Consider the following 21,855-nt stretch of genomic DNA (forward strand, 5'->3'; position numbering starts at 1 on the left):
TTTTACAGTGGCTATGTTTGGATAAGGACAAGAGTTATTGTGAAGATAACTTTCAAAACAAAAAGATGAGCAGATTTTGTTTTGAAGGCCAAGACAATAAAGTTGGAGTTTTATGTTTTAATTGACTGCTTACTGACCCCAAGTTTATTGGTAAATCTGGGTCATTACAGTAGCAGGTGTGAAGCAATTATGTCTTTAGTTATAAAGTGCAGCTCCTTACTCTGCGACATCAAGGCTGTCACAAAGTAGCTTCTCATCAAACTGTGGAACTCAAAGTCGTAATCTTTCATGTCATTTAACACTGGATGAGCAAAGTTGATAGACAGCGTCATGAGTTGAGGGAAACATCTCCGACATTTCACTAAACTTCACTTTAGGCTTCCAGTTATTACATAATGCACTTTTCCACCCCTCAAAGTGGTGTGGTGAAATTTGTATAGTCCTCGAGAGATCTAACCAAGTTAAACAACCTATTAAGGAAAGCTTTATTTCCTAGCAGGAATGCACCTTTGAATGCAGTGGGATTAATATGGTGGAATGATACCTCATCACCTCAACTGGGAGATGGCAGTAATGATGGTATTTTCCCCAACTCTGAGCCAGAAGGCCGTGGTTCCGGTCCTACCTGCTCTAGAGGTGTCATAGCATATCTACAAATGACTCCTCTAGTGCTTATTGCAGTACTGTGGCCACAATCCCTTGATAAAAGGCCAACCTTTTAGGACTGAGATGAGGAATTTCTTCACCAAAAGATGCTTTATAAGATTATCACCAAAGCATAGTGGCCATTTTATTGTGACTAAAAAGGGACCAACCCAAGGGATGGCCCGCTTAATATCGAGAAGTGGGAGGTGGACATTTTATTGCAGAGGGCTGTCGAGGCTATGTTAAGCATATTCAAGGAAGACAGATTTCCTCAAACCTGACTTCCCTTACTGATTTGAAAAAGGCAGGAAATAGAAGGCTGCCATCCGATGTGTGATCCCAATTGCTTGCTGCAACTGCTCATTAGCTTTCAGTGACACATGGGCAACGACAGCCTAGTGCCTTTGAAAGTGGAATTGAGGGTTATCAGATCAGCCATGATCTCATTGAATGACGAAGCAAATTCCTATGACTTGTGGTCATAACGTTTTAATAGAATATTCTGTCTAATTTCCTTTTTTTCTCGCTTCAATGTTTTGTTTTTTTCAATTGCTCTACTTTCTGAAATTGTGCTTTTTTTCCCCTCGAGTAGACGCGTGTGTTTTCCCCCTTTTTTTTGGAGCTAATGTCGAGTGTGTAGGAAGTCGAAGAATGCTTGTGACTTTTATTCTGAACTGCCATATGATTGCTAGTTGCATGGCTGTATGCCATGCCCTTTTGAAGGACGTGAAGGTTTGTTTTGCCAAGTACATCTTTAATAGTTTTCTTTCTGTTGTTGACTGTTATTGGTGCTCTTGTTAATAGGTCACAACTGGCTCATACACTTTTTTTTTGGAAAATTAGGAATTGTGGTGTTTTTTTGTATAATATGAAAATAGATGCAGCGGACACCCCCTCCCCGTGCAAAATGTTTAGACAATGCAATGCTGTTTGGTATGGAGAAAGAGTATACTGGTGAATTGTACTTCAATCCTCCTGTAAGAGTGATTGAAAACAGATATTGCTAGAAATATTCCAGCAGGAGATCACAAAATTTAGTAACTTCAGCACAGGAAGATGATATGAGGTGTTCAGTATTTCATAAATTGTGCGTGATTGGAAAGTGTTGATGTTCAAAGGTGCTAGGCTGTCCTTGTCCATATGTCACTGAAAGCTAACGAGCAGTTGCAACAAGCAATTAGGACCACAAATGGGATGGTGGCCTTCTAATGTAGTGTAGGAGAAAAGGTGGCTTTCTTCAGTTGTATAGAATCTTGATGAGACTACATACTTGGTGTATTGTGTGCTGGTTTTGTTCCCTAACCTAAATAAAGGTATCCTTCCCAAGGAAAGTGTGTGTAGTAGAGATTCACCGGACTAAGTTCAGATGGTGATACTGACCTGTCAGGAGAAATTGAGGACACTGGGTTTATCTAGAGTTTAGAAGTACGAGGGGAGATCTTCAAGAAGGTTAGAAAGCTCTTAATGGGTTAAATGGGTTAGGTGAAGAAAGGACATTTTCCCCTTCCTGTAGAAGGAACAATGGACTTAAAACGTTAGCTCTGCTTTCTCTCCATAGATGCTGCCAGACCTGCTGAGTTTTACCCGCAATTTGATTTGATTTATTATTGTCACATGTACTGAGATGCCCAAAAGTATTGTTTCGCATGCAAGTCAGGAAAATTACACCTTTATATAATTGGATCAGGGTGATAAGACAGAATGCGGATTTAATGTTTCAGCTGGTGAGAAGGTGTAGAGAAAGAGCAACACAACTTGAGCGGTCCATCCCTAAGTCTGAGAACAGTAGGGAAGAAGCTGTTCTTGAATCTGGTACCAGTTTTCAGACTTTTGTATCTTCTGCCTGGTGAGGGAGAGTTCTCTTATGTTGGCTGCTTTCCTGAGACAGTGGAAAGTATAGGTGGAGTCAGTAGAAGGAAGGCTGTATTTTGTGATGGACTGGGCTGTGTTCACTGTTTTTTGTTTCTGATTTCCAGCATAAACAACATTTGTTTTATTTCTCCTTACTGGGACAGAGGACAGTGACAAGAACTACGGGCCACTGTAGCAAGGCAAGGGGCAAGCCATTTGGGATTGACATGAAAAGGAAATCTTTGCCAGAGAGCTGTGGAAGCTCAGTCACGGACCTCTGTCTTCAACACACTCAGATTTTTCGACTGAATGACATCGAGGGATGTGGGGTCAGTGTGGGAAAGCTGGCATTCAGATGGATGTTCAGCTGTGATTTAGAAGTAGGTACAGATTTGAGGGCCTGAGTGGCCTACACTGACTCCAATGTTTCTACATTAATGTGCCAATGCAAGACCCATATTAGATGAAACTGTTCAACTTACATGAAGCATACAACAATATGAGTACACCCACCATTCCCTCAAAAGATCCTTGTCCTTAATGTATGTGATTTTTCAATTCTTGGCATTCACCTGGGGAGAGGATGTCACCATCTTGTCGAGAAGAGGTACCAATATGGCATCAAAGGTGAGCAGAGTTCACCTATTAGCTGAGATAAAAACAAACTGATGGAAAAACTCCATTCTGAGGAAGGGGCACTGGACTTGAGCTGTTAACTCTGATTTCGCTTTGCAGGTGTTACCAGACCTGCTGAGCTTTACCACCAATTTCTGTTTCTGATATACAGCATCTGCTGTTCTTTCTGTTTTTATTTAGGAAGCTGGGATTGTTCTCTTTATGGTAAGGAAAGTTGAAAGGAGACTTATTGAGATGTTCAAAATTGTGAATACCCTTGTTACAGTAGATGTGGAGAAGTTCCTTTTGGTGACTGAAGCATTAATAATCAGTGAATGCAAGTTAAATGGCAAATAGCCATGGGAGAACTGATTATTTTTTTTAGGTGAGCTGTGATCTTGAGTACGTTGAACACTATGTTCCCTTTCTAGGCAAACTGGAAATGGATATTTACCTTTTCAAAAAGAAGTGCAGGAGTGTGGAGAAAAAGTAGGGGAGTGGATATAAATGAAAAAAATGTCTAGCTGTGATGTGCCATTCTGTGTATGTTGGGGAATGGGGTATAGATTGCTGGCTACAACTGTAGGGACTGGAGATCTTTATTCTTATTTATAGAGCTGTTTTCCAGAGCAGTCCACATGGAAACCACTGCTTACGTAAACTTAAGTAGGTGCATTTGTTTTGAAATTCCACATGTTGAGTATTTTCCAAGGGTCAGTACTTTCCTGTATCTCTGAAAACTTGCAAGAGGCAGGACACAGGGGATCCATTCATATTGGTTTAGACAGTGGCTATATCTTTATTTGCTTGCATCAGTTTTGCAGGCAGAATTTATGGTGGTACTTAAGGCTGCACTTTTTGGTTCTATGGCTGATTTGTAATTCCTCTCTGGAATGTTACTTTTGTTCTTACAACCCAAAGACCATTGGGCCAACAGTCCCATTCTGGTACAAAAACTGAAATTCCAGGTGAAACTCAGCAGGTCTGGCAGCATCTGAGGAGAAAGCAGAGTTGATGTTTCAGGTCTAGTGACCTTTTATCAGTCCCATGCTGTTATCATGAACTTCATTAATCTGTGTTTGCTGACACTGGAACATCAGGGTAACTGTGCCTCTAATCTCATTTGGCAATGTGCAAACATACCCTCAATGGCTAACCCCAGATCCTCTGTCATTGCATTGCACGTAGGCACAGAATAGGTGAGACACCTGAAACAGTACTCCAGCAGGATCAGGTGTGGGTCAGAGGTGGCTGGGAGAATCAGAGGCTTTTTCTGTCTCTCTCTCCCTTGAGCATACTATATGTGCTTCTCAGTGTCAGCAAATGCAGCCTCCTGAATAGCCAAGATCTTTTTGCCCCAGGAAGAGGAGTCCAAACTAGAGGGCACAGGTTTGAGGTGAGAGGGGAAAGACTTAAAAGGAGCCTGACAGCAACTGTTTCACATGGAGGGTGGTGCATGTATGAAATGAGCTGGTGGAGGTGGTTACAATTACATGAATAGGAAGGGTTTAGAGGGATATATCTCTAAATGGGACTATTCAGTTTAGGATACCAGGTATGTATGGATGAGGTTGAACCAAAGAGGGTCTGTTTCTGTGCTGTATGACTCCATGATTCTAAGCTGCTGTGGAATTTACAGGAGCAGAATCTTCTATTTGCTTGAAGGGCAACGAATATTTTTTTCACCTTGGCACAGTAACACCCTGAATTAGAAAGTTTTGGATCTAAGATACATTAATGTGACTTGAGCACGTCATCCAGGTTGGCAGCTCAGTGTGGTCTTGAGAGATGCCAAATCCTCATCTGAGTTGTGAAGTGGACCTGTTGTTCGACCTTTTTGGACAAAGGGGAAAAAAAAATCCATGGTGTGGGCACCGATTTTATTCTTCCAGTATCCTGGGGACTTTGACCACTATCGCATTGCAGTTAGCGAGAAACCACTGTGGACAATTGTAGTTTGTTTGCATTACGACTGGGGTCACTCGTGGAAGATCATCCTGAAGAAATCCAGATGAAAATTCAGAAGAAATCTCTTCACCCAAATAGTAGTGAAAATGTGGATCTTGCTTCTGCAGGGATGGTAATGTCACCAGGGATTGGTAATCCACAGCTCCAGGTTAATGTGCTTGGGATATAGGTCTGAAACCCACCAAGGCAGATGGTGAATTTTGAACTCTTGGCAAATCAGAAATGAAAAGCTAGCCCAGTAATGCCCGTGTAACCGTTGTCAACTGATGTAAAAACCCATCTAGTAAACTTGTGCTTTTAGAAGGAAGTTTGATGTCTTTACCTGGTCTGGCCGACATGTGGTTCCAGATCCACACAGGTTACCCTCTGGGCAGTTAGAAACAGGCAATTCATGTTGGCCTAACCAGTGATGGCCACATCCTGTTGGTGAACAAGATTTGTGAAAAGTCTAGTTGCATTTAAGGGGAAGCTAGATATGGTGGAGAAAAGAATAGAAGGTTATGCTTGAATGAGAAACAGTTGTGAGAAGGCTGAAGCGGATCACAAACACTGCCCTTGATAGGGTGGGTTGAATGACGTCTTTCTGTGAAGTATATTCCACGTGACAGTGACAAACGTCATAAAATATTTCACAGGCTGGAATGCACTTTTGGGACATCTTGTTTGTTTTGACGGCCCGTTTGCCGTTAGGGCACTGGTGTACAGCCAGATGCATTTGTATATAGTGTCTTGTGGTTCAAAATAGCAAACTTGCAGCACCCCCTATCATGTGATGAGTGTAAAATGTATTGCAATGCTGTATATGGTGACAATTTACAGTACACTCATCAAGAATGGTTGCTCAGATTTCCCCTTCTATCCTCCCTGGTAAGACATTGCAAAGCTTGACCATTATAAATACGATATGCACAAAAATCTGAAATGTTAATCATTGGTCAGGAAGCAATTTAAGAATGTCTGTCTGTGTCGGTTGTATTTTGTTTCTTTACAGTAATGAATGGAGCCTTACCTGCTGCTTCATTGATTATGAACCACATGCAAACTCAAAACCCTATTTCTCTTAACAGGGGCAATACGCAGGCAACAAGTGGCACAAGGTCATGTAGCTCATCTGGTGACTTTTTGACCCATGCAGGATACAAGGTTTTACACCTAATGCTGTGAGTTGATTTCTTACTTGGCATGCACATTGTTGTCCTGCATGGGTTATGAAACAGGAAGCAGACAGCTGATTAAACCAGCGAGTTGCTATTCTTTTTGGTGAGGATGCAGTTTTACGCTTTGCTCGTTTGAAGAATGCTGTTTCTCAGATTTGATTGAATATACTAACCACAAACGTATGACACTTCTGTGCAACTGTCCTGTGATATTTAAATAAGTAGTAAGATGGTAATTATGCACGTCTTGACTATAACATCATTCTGTGGTTTCATTTTTAACTTCACTAACATGCTCGTGCTTGGATGTTTAACTTGATGACATTTGAGAATAGTGGTGAGTACACAAGTGTACAGGTCTGTTACTGGTGGTGGGAATGCTAGGTGACTGAAGATTGTCATAGGAATTTACTCAGTTAAAATGTTCTAACCCCTCCGACCATACACGGACACAGCCATACATGTTCAAGGGCATAAACTGGGTAGTTTATCAATGCCAATATCTGGAAGGAGTTTATGACAAAACTGTTCAAGATACATTGACTAGTTGGTATCTTGGAAAACATCACGTCCTGGCAAAGATAACTGAGGAAATAAAGCAGGCCATTTAGCCCCTCAAGACTGTGGTCATTCTTGCTGTCCCTCCCCAATTAAATGAAGTCATGACTGACCTGTAAACCACCATGGAGCAGCACGGTGGCTCAGTGGTTAGCACCGCTGCCTCACAGTACCAGGAACCTGGGCTTGATTCTGCCCTCAAGTGACTATCTGTCTGTGTGGAGTCTGCACATTTTCCCCATGGGTTTCCTCCGGATGCTCCAGTTTCCTGCCGCAGTCCCAAAACATGCAGGTTAGCTGGATTGGACATGGGAAATGCAGGGTTACAGGGTTAGCGAAGGGTCTGGGTCTGGGTGGGTTCCTGTTCGGAGAGTTGGTATGGCCTTGATGAGCTGAACTGCCTACTTCCACGCTGTAGGGATCCTATGATTCTATGTTCCTACATATACTCTCCTAATCAGCATGCTCAGATGTTACGATGCATCTCTGGAGCAGGTGGGACTCGAGCCCAGATCTCCTGGCATAGAGGAGAGCACAATACCACCATACCACAAGGGCCCTGATCCAAATCCCTATATTCTCCTTTGCCTCATACCACTCAATATTGTTCATTTACAACAACCTGTTGATCTCCAATTTAGTTCCATAAATTGTCATTTATACAAGAGAACTCCAAGCTTTACCATGTAGAATTGTTGTCCGACTTGGCTTCTGAAATGCCTGGGTTCAAATTTTCATCCGTTTTACCTAAATTCCTTCTTATCTCAATCTGAGCACCTTGATACTAAGCAAACCTGGTTGCAGGTCTATCATGCAAAGGATTATAATTGGATTTTCTAAATCCTTTCACACTTCATGTCAGGGGTCTTGCCTGATTAAGTCTTTGCTCACTGTAACAGCTTTCACTGCCCTGCTCAATTCACATAACTTCTCACATTGCGCAGTTTCAAAATGACTGTAAAATTAAGCCTAAAATTAAAATGATCCTTGCTGAGCATGAACTTTCTTTTCCATTTCTTTGAATAAGTTTTGAGGGTTTTAGCATGAGCTGTAGATTTAACACACTGTGCTTGATGGCTTGAGTCACTTTCGTTTTCACAATTAAAGATGGAGTATATTGAATAAATTACATGATTTCAGTTTATTCCCTAAAACAGGTTCCTAATTATTCACAGTGAATTCTGTGTTTGATGCTAATGGGATTGGCAGCAAATCTAGGTGTAAGATTAACATAGCTCCAGTTAGACTGCCTGAGGAAGTTTGACTTATTGTATTACTGAAATGTTCTACTCCCCACATCATACTCCTGTGTCACTTATTGTCTCTTCTCTCATTGGTAGGAATGTCTAAAATGTTCATAGGCTGGATTTAATAGAAGTGGCAGGATCTTGTCCTTTTGGGTGACCAACTAGTGAGAGCTCATGTCAGCTCTTTTGGAGAAACCCTGCCACATTAAATAGACACTGGCAGACCTTCCTTAAGGATTAAGGACCTTGGAGGTGGAAGCCCCAGAAGCCAAGAGCTGCCAGGCAATCTGAAGCAGACATTTCTGTTGTAAGACAGCACCACTGAGGTAGTGGTTGCTGATGGTGTGTCCACGCTGCTTGCTCCCCAGACCACATCCTGAGTGCCTTTTTGATGAGGAGTTTCCCCATCGGTGACTGGATTAATACCAGTGATGGTGGGATGAGACTTCTGAAGTGGGCATTTTTTTGCTCACTTTATGCCCTCCATTTTTCAGCATGTTGGGCTGGCCGTCCACTGGTTATCCTGGCATGGATTTATTCTGAGTGTAGGTGGGAAGGTGGCACATCTTGTCTTACCTGATCCAAATGACTGCCTTCACTTTCCCACCAAATGGGCAAGGGCATTAAATTTCTTCAACAAAACAACAGAAATTGCTGGAAAAAGCTCAGCAGGTCTGGCTGCCTGTGTGGAGCAAAAACCCAGTTAATATTTCGGGTCCAGTGTCAGTTCCTCAGAACTCAGTTGTTTTAGTATGCATTAAATTGCTTCCCCGGTCTTCGCTTCTTATTCTGGAAGAAGAATCGTTTGTGCATCCTGGAAGCCAGCACTGGGGCTCTTAACACATCAACCACTCTGTTTTGTTTAGATATGATGCCAATAGTGAAATCTGTGTAGAAAACTACATTCACAAGATTGCCTGTGCATGTAATAAATTCTGAAGAAAACTCAACCAAGGTAGATGACTGAACACATTACAGAAAATTGTAAGGGTTGTGATGAAGGAGGAGGGAGTATGGACTGACATTGTTATTATCGTGTTAGATAGGACACCAGCACTTTTAGGATCTATATTATTTATTGATAATATTACCCAGTTACTGATTGACCAGACATGCTTGTGTGTGCAAGCAAATGGCACAGTGATTAAAATAAACTTTGAAGGATTTAAATATTTGAAGGGAACCAGAGTCAAATACATCATACAGTGGACAGTGAAGTTTTTTTTTCTCCTGACCACTTGAACCAAAAGAATCCAAAGCATACTTGAATTACTGACATTAATTAGTCACTTAATTAGTGAGATAGTGGCAATTTACTGAGTAATAATTCAGAAACCCAGACTAATGTTCTGAGGGTATGGGTTTGTCCCATTGTGGTAGATGTTGAGATTTTAAATTCGACAAACATGTGCAATATAGAAAATAAAGCTGGGCCAAAGGCAACAATGTTGATTTTTAGTAAAATTCCGTGTCATTAACTAGTGCGCTTTCGGAAAGGAAATCTGCCATCCTTGTGTGGTCTCCCCTACATGTGACTCCAGACCTGTTACAATGTGGTTGATTCCTAACTGCTTTCTGAGCAATTGAGGATGGGCAGTAAATGCTGGCCCAGCCAGTGACTGTCACATCCATGATTGAGTAAAGAAAGGCACGAGATCTTAACCAAAGTGCTTCAAAGACATGTTATGTCGTTTAGCCAGTCACTTGGGCATTCATAATAAAAATGTCTTGTTTCGAGATGCGGTAAGTTGTAAATATTAATTGGAAGGCTTTGTTGCAAATGTTTTCTACAAGATCTAGGTTGTGAGAAATATGTGGGGATATGAACCTTCCCCAATAGATTGTAAATACTTGGCAAAGATAAACTGGTCAGCGAACCTATGGGTAATTGCTTATTAACACCGACAGGATTTAGTTAACATTGGTGCTCCTGTTAGTGTGACTGCTGTCTCAGTTTTTCTTCATCTATAACAGGGGAAATAAAAAGCTCATGCTCAGACATTGTGCCTTGGGCTAGCTGGAGACGTAATCAGCAACTGAAGTCCTCAGTTTAATGCCCAAGGTAAGCAAGCTTTTGGAACCATTTTAAGGATTGTAGATGGTGGAACACGGCACACCTCCATAAGGGGCCGAAGCCAACATTCCTGGACTGAGATCATTGTGCTGCTGAATGTAATGGAGCTGCTAGATGATTCATTTGAAGACTGGGCCAAAATGATTGTCATGTTGAAGCAAAATAGATGAGTTTTGTTCGAATGAAGTTCCCTAAAATATCCACATCTGTTGAAGAATTTGTCCATCATTTGTGGCCGATCAAATGTTTGGATATCATTTGAGAGATGAGTATTTTCTCATGATTTGGCGTGTTAGCTTTGGAATGTGGTGCTGACAAAATGCCCACCACACTGTGGTTTATCCTATTTGGCCAGGACGATGTTAGTCAAATGCAGATTGTGACTTCACTTGCAAAGCTGCCTGGTGCTTTCATTTACTGCGTGGATGATCTTCACTTAGAAGGTCCTTGAAACACTTCAAGTAGATACTTAGTGGTTTCAAGAAGACCTAGTCTTTTTGGGGATTGCTGCTTATGGTCAGAAGGTTGATCATGCTATATCCCATGACGAGGGAGCTTGGTAACAATCATCAAAGAATCTTGATATTCAAGAGGTAGAAACGAACATGTCCTTCTGTGATTTAATATTGATTGGGAGAGTGATTGGTAGATGTGGTGCCAATCGAGCAGGTTGCTTTGTCCTGTGTGGTGTCGAGTTTCTTGAGTGCTGTTGAGGCTGCACCAAACCAGGCAAGTGGAGAGGATTCTATCATACATCTGACTTTTATGTCTCATAGTCAGTGAATCAGCTCTGGGGAGCCAGGAGGTGAGTTACTTATTGCATTAGCCTCTGACCTGTTCTTAAAGGCAACAAAATTCTGATGGCCCCTCCAGTTCAGTTTCTAGTTGATGGTAATCTCTGGGATGTTGATAGTGGGGGCGGGCCTTGGTGGTAATTCTGTTGAATGTCAAGTTGAGATGTTCTGCTCCCCTTTTTGGAGGTGGTCATTGCTCAGCACTGGTTAGTCCGGGCCTGAATGTCTACAGGCATGGATTGCTTCAGAATCTGAGAAATCATGGCCCATCCTCACTTTTGACCTTGCCTTTAAGAAGGTTCAAATGAAGCAAGCTGAAGACGGTAGGGCCTAGGACACTGACGTCCTAGGGTAATGTCCTAGATAATTGACTTCCAGCAGCCACAGGGAGCTTCCTTTCATACAGAAAATGTTTGCTATTAAACTTTCTTTCATGTAACTGAGATTTTGGCATGGCGACATAATTTATTTCTGTTTCTGGCTGTTCATATACTTGACAGACACACCAGATACAACACCTGAGAATATCATTTCTTGACTTTTTTTAAAGCAACATTTCTGTCTAATGACACCTTCCTCTATAATTATGTGGAATCTTTGATCAAAACTGAACAATCATCTGGGAAGTAATTACTACATAGCCATAAATGATTCTGTAATAATTCTCATAGCTGATACTGTAAAGGATAAAGTTAGATTGAAACAAACTCCAGTAGCAACCTTTTTTAAAAGGTTTTCACAACAGAGGTCATTGCCGAGAAAGTGCTATGTTATTTGGGATACTGTGACTTGGATTTGATGATGGACAAAAGTGTTACCTGAGCTCCATTAAGGACATGCGATAACATCTGGAGTTCCACCAACTCTGACCTACTTTGTAACCTTGCACAACTGGAAGTTTGATTTTCAAATTCCCATTCTCCTCAAGTCGCTCCATAGCCTTGCCCCTCCTAATCTCTAACTTAGAGCATAGAACATTACAGCACAGTACAGGCCCTTCGGCCCTCGATGTTGTGCCGACCTGTCATGCCGATCTCAAGCCCATCTAATCTACATTATTCGATGTACGTCCATATGCTTGTCCAATGACGACTTAAATGTACCTAAAGTTGGCGAATCTACTACCGTTCCATTCCCTTACTACTCTGAGTAAAGAAACTACCTCTGACATCTGTCCTACATCTTTCCCCCCTCAATTTAAAGCTATGCCCCCTCGTGCTCGCTGTCACTATCCTAGGAACTTGTGGGTTTTTTTTTAAAAAAACTTATGAACCTCCAGCAACTTTTGACTTGCTGTGTATTCTGTGCTTTTTGTTTGTTCCACTGTTGGCAGCTGTGCCTTTTATTTGCTAAAGCCCTAACTTCTGGCACTCCCTGCCCCTCCCTGAATGTAAACACATTTAGTTCTTTGCTCCCTTTTTTTTTCCCCCTCATTTTTATCTTGGTTCCTCAAGCCTTCACTCGGTGTCACAGAATTGTCACAGCACAGAAGAAGGTCTACGCATGGTCTCCAAATGAGCAGTTCACTTTTTGTACCGTTCCTCTGCCCTGTAACTCTGCTCGTTCTTCCTTGTTCATAGAACAATGTGTATGAATGTCTCTTCTACGTGCTCAGGCAGTTTATTCTCGACCCTAACCACTTAACTTTGAAAAAGATTTTCTTTGTCATTTCTTTTACTGCTTTTACTAATCACTTTAATGCTGTGCCCCTTTGTTTATCCCTCCCCACTCTGTCCAGACCCTTTGTGATTTTGAATGTCCATGTCGAATTTTCACTCAGCTGCCTTTTCTCAAAGAAAAACTGTCCGAGTTTCTTCGATGTATCAACCTGAGTCTCATCTGTGCCCTCTCCCTTGCCTTCGCTTATTTCTAAATTGTGGCATTTAGATTGTGCATAATACTGTAGCACAGTTCAAGCTGTATCAACACAATAAGAGTACAAGAGTAGGGAGATTATCGATAAAGGGTACCGTATGCTTTAATAATCCCTCTTGCAACCTGTCCTGCTACCTTCAATGGCTTATTGGTGATCCTGCTCTTTTGACCTACATTTGCTTTAATAATAATAGAACATAGAACCCTACAGCACAGGAATGTGCTTATCGAATAGTCCCTTAAATGTTGCTATTGGATCTGTCTCTAACACCACCTCCGGCAGCACGTTCCAGTCTCCTACCATGATGTTGATGATGATATGAATGCTGGGTAAACGTCAAAGCAACCTGACGTGCAGATGCAACTAAACATGGAAATTCAGAAACTGGTGTAAGAACCAGACTCTTTCTCTGCAGTTTGTTCTACTGCAGCCCCTACTCATAGGAATGGAGTTGAAAGTATTGTAATGGCTGATCTAGCTTTACCTTCCCAGTATATTTGCAATTTTATGCCAACTGGAAGAGTTAAGTTTGATGCATTTAGGAGTAAGTGACCGTCCAAGTGTAAAGACACAGTCCTTCAAGTTTGCTTTCTTTTGTTAACTCTGTGTATGCACAAACTAGCAGTCAATAGCACTTGGAGTTGATGATCTTTGCTTTGTTTTATGTTTGTAATTGAAAAATTATTCGTGTCCTGCTTCATATGTTGGTTTGAACTGTGTCTTGGTGAAGATACTTGGACAACACTTACCAATTAATTTTCCCTGTTCTCAATGAAATAGCAATATGCTATAGAGGATGCCGCTCTGGAATTGATGACACATAAGAGGAAATCCATTGTTAATGACCATGTGCCAAGTTCATAGGGAGTTGTATGCAAGGTGAATAACAAATGCTGGCCCTATGTCTCAGATCAAAATATTTTGGCTATAGCCTTCATATGGGCTGAGCATTGGTTTTCTTTTGTGACATTTCTGTGCAAAGCCTTGGGATGTTTTACTAGGTTAAAGTTGTTATATAAATGCAATATTTTTGTTCTGACTAGTATTTCTTCTTTAACAGTGTCGGTAAAAATGGATTATTCCCATTTAATTCACTGTGGGAGGTTGCTGTGCAAAATGACTTGTGTTTGCCTGATGTACAACAGGCATCAGTCTAGAGGTGCCACCGGGCTGCTCTGGTTCTTCAGCAGAATTCCCCTGAAATCAATGTAATTGGTGCCACAGACTGTGGAAATTTAAATACTCATTGCATTTGGTGTTGACTCCACTATCTGTAATCTATTTAAGCTAGTTCTTTTAAAATTTTTTGCACTAGAGCCAGCCATGACCCTGGAATGAATGAATCACCGTTGCTAGTTTACACTTATTTGCAACACATGGAAGGTTGTTCCCAAAATTAGGCTGGATCAGCCTGACACACAGACACTAATTCCTTCCTTCATTAACCAGAAGGCAAGGTCTCAATCCAGTGTCTGCTGATGTTTCATTCTGTCCCATTTCTCTGGGTAGATTTTGTCATTGCAGATCTGCCTTTCCTTCCTTTTGCCCTGGGAGAGAAAGAGGCCCCACGTCAGCTGTGCTTTTTAGGCATTTAACACCTGAAATGGTGAACCAACATGACAAGATAAGCTCTGTCTATCACTATGTAAAGGATTGCTTCTGGAAGGAACTAACCAGTGTTATTTAAATGCTGTGTTTGTGCTGCAGTACCAGTTTCAAATATTAAGATCAATGTAACTATCACCACTCTATACTTGCCCTTAAGTTGAACCTGATTGAGATTATCATGCATCTCAGATAACACTTGATAACTATGTTTACGTGATGTATAATAATCCTTTTCTGTTTACCAAGATTCAGCCTTATTTCTGCTGAATAATATATAGCGTTTTCTCTATAATTAGACTAATTGTGAGAATCATAGAATCCCTACAGCATGGAAGCAGGCCATTTGGCTTATCAAGTCCACACCAATCCTCTAAAGAGCATCCCATCCCCTCCCCCATCTCTGTGAAATGCAGGATTACATGTCTGGTCCACCTAGCCTACACATCCCTGGGACTTTATGGGGCAATTTAGCATAGCCAATCCACCTAACTTGCACATCTTTGAACTGTGGGAGGAAACGGGAGCACCCAGAGGAAAACGACACAGGCACGGAGAGAATGTGTGCTTTATACAGGCGGTTGTCCCAAGGTGGAGTCAAACCCAGGTCCCAGGTGCTGTGAGGCAGCATTGCTAACCACTGTGCTATCCCAAGGAGGATTACAACTGAAGAATTGGCAGCAGTGAATCTACAAAGGGCATGTCATGTGGATAGGATAAACATGGCCGCGATATTATACCCTGTTGACGGGGTGAATTTTACAGTATGTATCAAAGTCATCCTTAAGTGAAAGTGGAATTGAACCCACACGGATGGTGTTATTCTCAGTTGCCATTTGTAACCATCCCCCTTCTCCTGAATTTTTAAGGATTTGATTGATTCCTCTTAAATGTCAGTAATGAATCCACCAATTGTATCCCAAAAAAGCTGGAAAATAGTTTGTTGTATTGTTAAGTCATTTCAGTGATGATAGTTGCAGATTGCGGTTGGTGCTGATTTTCAAGTTTTCTTTCATGATTTAAAATGATTTTCAGTTGCATGAGTCAAACTCTCCTAAGGTGGTATTATTAAATACATTGAGAAATATTTTCTAAAAGTTTTTTTTAAAAAATGGACAATTGCCAAGTTTTATGGGAGAGCTCAGTCTGCAATGCACAAATAAGTTTACATGGAAAACTGGGGCTAAACACTTCTCACTTCACTTGATCTTTTTTTGAAAAAAAAATGGGTATGATTCACACCAAAGTCACCGATTTTTGTTCCAAAAGCAGAAACTCTACCCTTCTAGTTCTTTTGGTTCTGATGAAAGGCCATTGACTGGAAATGTTAAATCTGCCTCACATGTTTGCTCTCTTGTCACTCATATATCTGTCCTATAGAACTATAGAATCCCTAGAGTGTGGAAACGGGCCCTTTGGCCCAGCAAGTCCACACTGACCCTCCAAAGTATCCCACCCAGACCCATCCCCCAAACTACGCATCCCTGAACACCATGGGCACTTTAGGATGGTCAATCCACCTAGCTTGCACATCTTTGGACTGCAGGAGGAAACCGGAGCGCCCGGAGGAAACCCACACAGACACGGGGAGAACGTGAAACTCCACACAGACAGTCACCCGAGGCCGGAATTGAATCGGGGTCCCTGGCACTGTCAGGCAGTAGTGCTAACCACTGAGCCAGCTGTTGAGTGTTTCCAGCATTTTCTGCTTTTGTTTTAGATAATTAAAGCAGGAAATCTAATGCTTTACTGTAAAGATCTTGAGTGTTTTGACCAGTTTCCGTAAATACTAAGTTTCTCACTCCTGATTTAAGTTTTTAGGACAATATTGAAGTACCAAATTGCTGCATGACCATGGTTATCTAGTTCTTGATTCATGTTTAGGTATTAAAAGAAATTCTGGTTTGTGTGAATTCATTGTTTAGTTCTGAAGGTGAGAATTCAGAGCATAACTGTTGTGCACTATTTGTTTTTTAGGTGCGTTGAGGGTACTAGGAGGGTCGCAGAACCAGGACTGGTTTTCAGTCTGTCTGATCAAGGTGCCAGCACATGTCCTATCAATGGCAATTTCCTTGATCCTGTGAAACCTGTCAAGCTGGACGCCACAGCTATCAGTGAAACGACCTCGGCTGACGCTCGGTCTGCCTCAGAGACACTTGATTGCCCATTTCTAGCCTGCAGCACAGGCTCCAATGAGGTGCACTATGTGAGTGAGGCAGTTTGCCCAGAAGATGCTTCCACCAGTGATGCACGTAGAGATGCCTGCACCATTACTGGTAAGTAGCGTACATTGCGAATAAGTGACCAATTAAGTAATGTGAAGCTTCTGTTTCTGCTGCAACCGTCAGAGACAAAAGCAATTTGCAATCCTGTGTGTCATATTTAACCCCTTCGCTGAACTTCTTATCACACAATTATGCCAATTTTTAAGACAGCCTTTTTGCACCTGGTGTACCTTCACCCCGCCTCAGTTCCAGTGATGGAAACTCTTTTGTGCCTTTGTTATCTTGAGGTCTAATCATTCCAATTTATTCTGGATGCTCTCTCACATTCCGTCTCATTTGGTAAACCTGCGGTCACCGAAAGTTTTATGACCCTTGTCTTGACTCACGCTCTAAGACCTGTTGACCTGTCGGCCCTAAGAGAGAGAGAGAGAGAGAGAGAGAGAGAGAGAGAACACCCACAAGAACAGCTTGTATGTATCGAGCTGTTTTAATGGAATAATGTGCCTCACAGGAATATTCTGAAACAAAGCTTGACATTTGAGTCACACAAGGAAACACTGGGGCAAGTGACAAAAACTTGGACAAAGTTGTAGGGAACACCTCAAGGGAGGAAATTGTGTAAAGTTGTCTCTGAGGTGTTTACCTGATGTGGCAATGTTCATTATCTTCCGTAACATTCTAGGCATAGTGTGGTTGAAGGATCCAACAGGCGTTTATTACAAATAACTATTACGTATGCACATTGTACCTGAGGAATGTAAAGTACCTGGTATAATAATAAGCTATTACATATTTCAGAAGAGCATGCTCCCAGTTGTCATGCTGTAGAAGATGAGGTAAGATGGAATATGAGATCTTTGTTATATCGCATGTGACCAGAAAATAATGAAGATGTCACAAGAATGTTGCTTGAAGACAAACTGACTTCGAGATGCAACACAACTGAAAGCCAGGATGGAAACTTAAGGGGGTTCCAGAGCTTCAGATCTTGGCAGCTGAAGGCACAAACACCAATTGTGCTGCAGTTAAAATTGGCGATAATCAGAAGAGCATGATTGGAGGAGCACAGATCTGAGGATTGCGGGGCTGGAGGGAGGAGAAATATAGCAAGATTAATGTTGACTGGGGGTGGCAGGGGGCCCATTGTTGAGCAGCACAGACAATGATGATGTGTACAAAGAACTTTGTGTCTAAACCTGTAACAAGGCAACAGGGTTTTGAATGACCCCAAGGTTAGAGCAACATGTGGGCCAGCCACAAGTGCATTGAAGTAGTGGAGTCGAGAGATAATGGGCAAGAATTAGAAGAGAAGTAAAGTGCCGTGCAGAGAAATGCGTCAAAAACTTAAGCTGTTGAGATCAGCAGAGCAAGCAGTTTACAATTTGGCACTTGCAGGTAGCACCGTTTTTGTTTCAGTTCATTGTTATACAATTCTTGCATTCAAAATGAGACAATGAGAAACAGGAACAGAACTGGGCCGTTTGGCTCCTTGAGCCTGCTCCAGCATTCAACAGGGTCATGGTGGATCTGACATTCCTCATGTCCACTTTCCTGCCCTTTTTCCCCGTAAGCCTTGATTTCTCTGGCTGATCAAGAATATATTTATCCGTCTTAAATAGAGATAAGAAATTTGTCCCCACAGCTCTCATTAATTTACAGGAGAATGCTTTTAAGTTTGGAGGAAGAGTTTGGGAGTGCCTGGCTTGCTGTACCTTTTGGTAACAGTGCGAGAACTTCTACTACCACACCCAGTGTTGTTAGTAATCATACAGCATTGAGTGAGCACCATCTAAAGTAAAGCAGGTGTTACTACACTGCACAACATCATTGTCCAGTGTTGGTTCAATATTGTCAGCTTAGAGCACCATCCAGTGGTGAAAACCTGTGAATGTACCTTCATTTCTTTTCAAATCTCCAAATACGTTATGTCCAAAGTGAAGTCTGAGATTCATACAGCACGAAAACCAACCCTTCGGTCCAACCAGTGCATGACAGGCATAATTTCAAATTAAACTAGCCCCATATCCCTAGTTAATTTCTGCCTCTGTAAAGTCTTTCAATTCTATAATTACCTCCAATTTACCCACAACCAAAGTCAGACTCACAACTCTATAGTTCTGATTTCTCCTTCCAACTTTTCTTAAACAAAGATACAACATTTGCCACACTCCAGTCATCAGACACCTCACGTGTAGTTATAGATGATGGAAATGTTTCTACAAGGGACCTCGTAATTTCCTCCCTTACTTTCCACAGCATCCTGGGATACATTGGAAATATTATGCACCAGTAGAAACATTTCTAGGGGTAAATATATTTAGAATTTTTTCTGTGTGCACAGGATGTAGTTGTGTTTGAGGAAGTTAGGAGGCTCGCTAGATTGTTTTCAGGGATGAGGGATTAGTCTTGTAAGAAAAAATTGAGCAGTTTGTGCCTAAACTCTGGTGTTTAGAAGACATCAAGGAGAGCTAACTGAGGTATAAAAGATGCTGAAGCGGATTAAAAATGTAGATGTAGAGCAGATGTTTTCTGTTGGAGCAATCTAGAACAAAATGTCACACTTCAGGTTAGGTGGGTGAAACATGGGAAATACAGGAGTAGGGGAACGGGTCTGGGTGGGATGATCTTCGGACAGGTGGTATGGATTTGTTGGGCTGAATGGCCTGTTTCCACACTGTAGGGATTCTATGATCTGAGTTTGACATGGAGAAGCAGATTTCAAGGATTGAGGATTTATTTCTCTCAAAGGGTCATGAGTCAGTGGAATTCACTGTCCAGAGTGGGTGGGCATTGAGTAAATTTAAATAGGAGGTAGACAGATTTTTAGTAAGTGATAGGTTGAAGGGTTATGGAGAGGCAGAACTCATTGTCAAAACTCCATAGTTTATATCATCTTGGCCTCAATTCCATTTTTCTGAGAAAGGGTGACCAGACCTGAAACATTAATTCTTGGGGATAATGGGAACTGCAGATGCTGGAGATTCCAAGATAATAAAATGTGAGGCTGGATGAACACAGCAGGCCAAGCAGCATCTCAGGAGCACAAAAGCTGACGTTTCGGGCCTAGACCCTTCATCAGAGAGGGGGATGGGGGGAGGGAACTGGAATAAATAGGGAGAGAGGGGGAGGCGGACCGAAGATGGAGAGTAAAGAAGATAGGTGGAGAGGGTGTAGGTGGGGAGGTAGGGAGGGGATAGGTCAGTCCAGGGAAGACGGACAGGTCAAGGAGGTGGGATGAGGTTAGTAGGTAGCTGGGGGTGCGGCTTGGGGTGGGAGGAAGGGATGGGTGAGAGGAAGAACCGGTTAGGGAGGCAGAGACAGGTTGGACTGGTTTTGGGATGCAGTGGGTGGGTGGGAAGAGCTGGGCTGGTTGTGTGGTGCAGTGGGGGGGAGGGGACGAACTGGGCTGGTTTAGGGATGCAGTGGGGGAAGGGGAGATTTTGAAACTGGTGAAGTCCACATTGATACCATTGGGCTGCAGGGTTCCCAGGCGGAATATGACTTGCTGTTCCTGCAACCTTTGGGTGGCATCATTGTGGCACTGCAGGAGGCCCACGATGGACATGCCATCTAAAGAATGGGAGGGGGAGTGGAAATGGTTTGCGACTGGGAGGTGCAGTTGTTTGTTGCGAACTGAGCGGAGGTGTTCTGCAAAGCGGTCCCCAAGCTTCCGCTTGGTTTCCCCAATGTAGAGGAAGCCACACCGGGTACAGTGGATGCAGTATACCACATTGGCAGATGTGCAGGTGAACCTCTGCTTAATATGGAATGTCATCTTGGGGCCTGGGATAGGGGTGAGGGAGGAGGTGTGGGGGCAAGTGTAGCATTTCCTGCGGTTGCAGGGGAAGGTGCCGGGTGTGGTGGGGTTGGAGGGCAGTGTGGAACGAACAAGGGAGTCACGGAGAGAGTGGACTCTCCGGAAAGCAGACAGGGGCGACGATGGAAAAATGTCTTGGGTGGTGGGGTCGGATTGTAGATGGCGGAAGTGTCGGATGATGCGTTGTATCCAGAGGTTGGTAGGGTGGTGTGTGAGAACAAGGGGATCCTCTTTGGGCGGTTGTGGCGGGGGCGGGGTGTGAGGGATGTGTTGCGGGAAATACAGGAGACTCGGTCAAGGGCGTTCTCGATCACTGTTGGGGGGGAAAGTTGCGGTCCTTGAAGAACTTGGACGTCTGGGATGTGCGGGAGTGGAATGCCTCATCGTGGAGCGGAGGCGGAGGAATTGGGAATAGGGGATGGAATTTTTGCAGGAGGGTGGGTGGGAGGAGGTGTATTCCAGGTAGCTGTGGGAGTCGGTGGGCTTGAAATGGACATCACTTACAAGCTGGTTGCCTGAGATGGAGACTGAGGGGTCCAGGAAGGTGAGGGATGTGCTGGAGATGGCCCAGGTCAACTGAAGGTTGGGGGTGGAAGGTGTTGGTGAAGTGGATGAACTGTTCGAGCTCCTCTGGGGAGCAAGAGGCGGCGCCGATACAGTCATTAATGTACTGGAGGAAAAGGTGGGGTTTGGGGCCTGTGTAGGTGCGGAAGAGGGATTGTTCCACGTAACCTACAAAGAGGCAGGCATAGCTGGGGCCCATGGGGGTGCCCATGGCCACCCCCTTAGTCTGTAGGAAGTCCCTCTTCCGCACCTACACAGGCCCCAAACCCCACCTCTTCCTCCGGTACATTGATGACTGTATCGGCGCCGCCTCTTGTTCCTCAGAGGAGCTCAAACAGTTCATCCACTTCACCAACATCTTCCACCCCCCAACCTTCAGTTGACCTGGGCCATCTCCAGCACATCCCTCACCTTCCTGGACCCCTCAGTCTCCATCTCAGGCAACCAGCTTGTAAGTGATGTCCATTTCAAGCCCACCGACTCCCACAGCTACCTGGAATACACTTCCTCCCACCCACCCTCCTGCAAAAATTCCATCCCCTATTCCCAATTCCTCCGCCTCCGCCGCATCTGCTCCCACGATGAGGCATTCCACTCCCGCACATCCCAGATGTCCAAGTTCTTCAAGGGCCGCAACATCCCCCCCCCCCCCCCCCCCACAGTGGTTGAGAACGCCCTTGACCGCATCTCCCGCATTTCCTGCAACACATAACTCACACCCCGTCCCCGCCACAACCGCCCAAAAGAGGATCCCCCTCGTTCTCACACACCACCCTACCAACCTCCGGATACAACGCATCATCCTCCGACACTTCCGCCATCTACAATCCGACCTCACCACCCAAGACATTTTTCCATC

At 43.2% G+C, this 21,855-nt stretch overlaps 1 protein-coding gene across 2 annotated transcripts in view; it reads left to right on the forward strand.

The window, feature by feature from the left end:
* trak1a (trafficking protein, kinesin binding 1a) overlaps positions 1-21,855 on the forward strand; it is a 201,939-nt gene that overhangs the window by 71,102 nt on the left and 108,982 nt on the right. For both annotated transcript variants that reach the window (XM_048550826.2, XM_048550817.2), the window contains 2 exons: positions 6,147-6,239; positions 16,368-16,666. In XM_048550826.2, coding sequence (XP_048406783.2) covers positions 6,235-6,239; positions 16,368-16,666 — 304 coding nt within the window. In that variant the 5' untranslated portion in view covers positions 6,147-6,234. Of the gene's footprint in view, positions 1-6,146; positions 6,240-16,367; positions 16,667-21,855 lie in introns of those variants that run through there.

Source organism: Stegostoma tigrinum, chromosome 2, assembly GCF_030684315.1.
Source record: "Stegostoma tigrinum isolate sSteTig4 chromosome 2, sSteTig4.hap1, whole genome shotgun sequence".
Taxonomy (NCBI): Eukaryota; Metazoa; Chordata; class Chondrichthyes; order Orectolobiformes; family Stegostomatidae; genus Stegostoma; species Stegostoma tigrinum.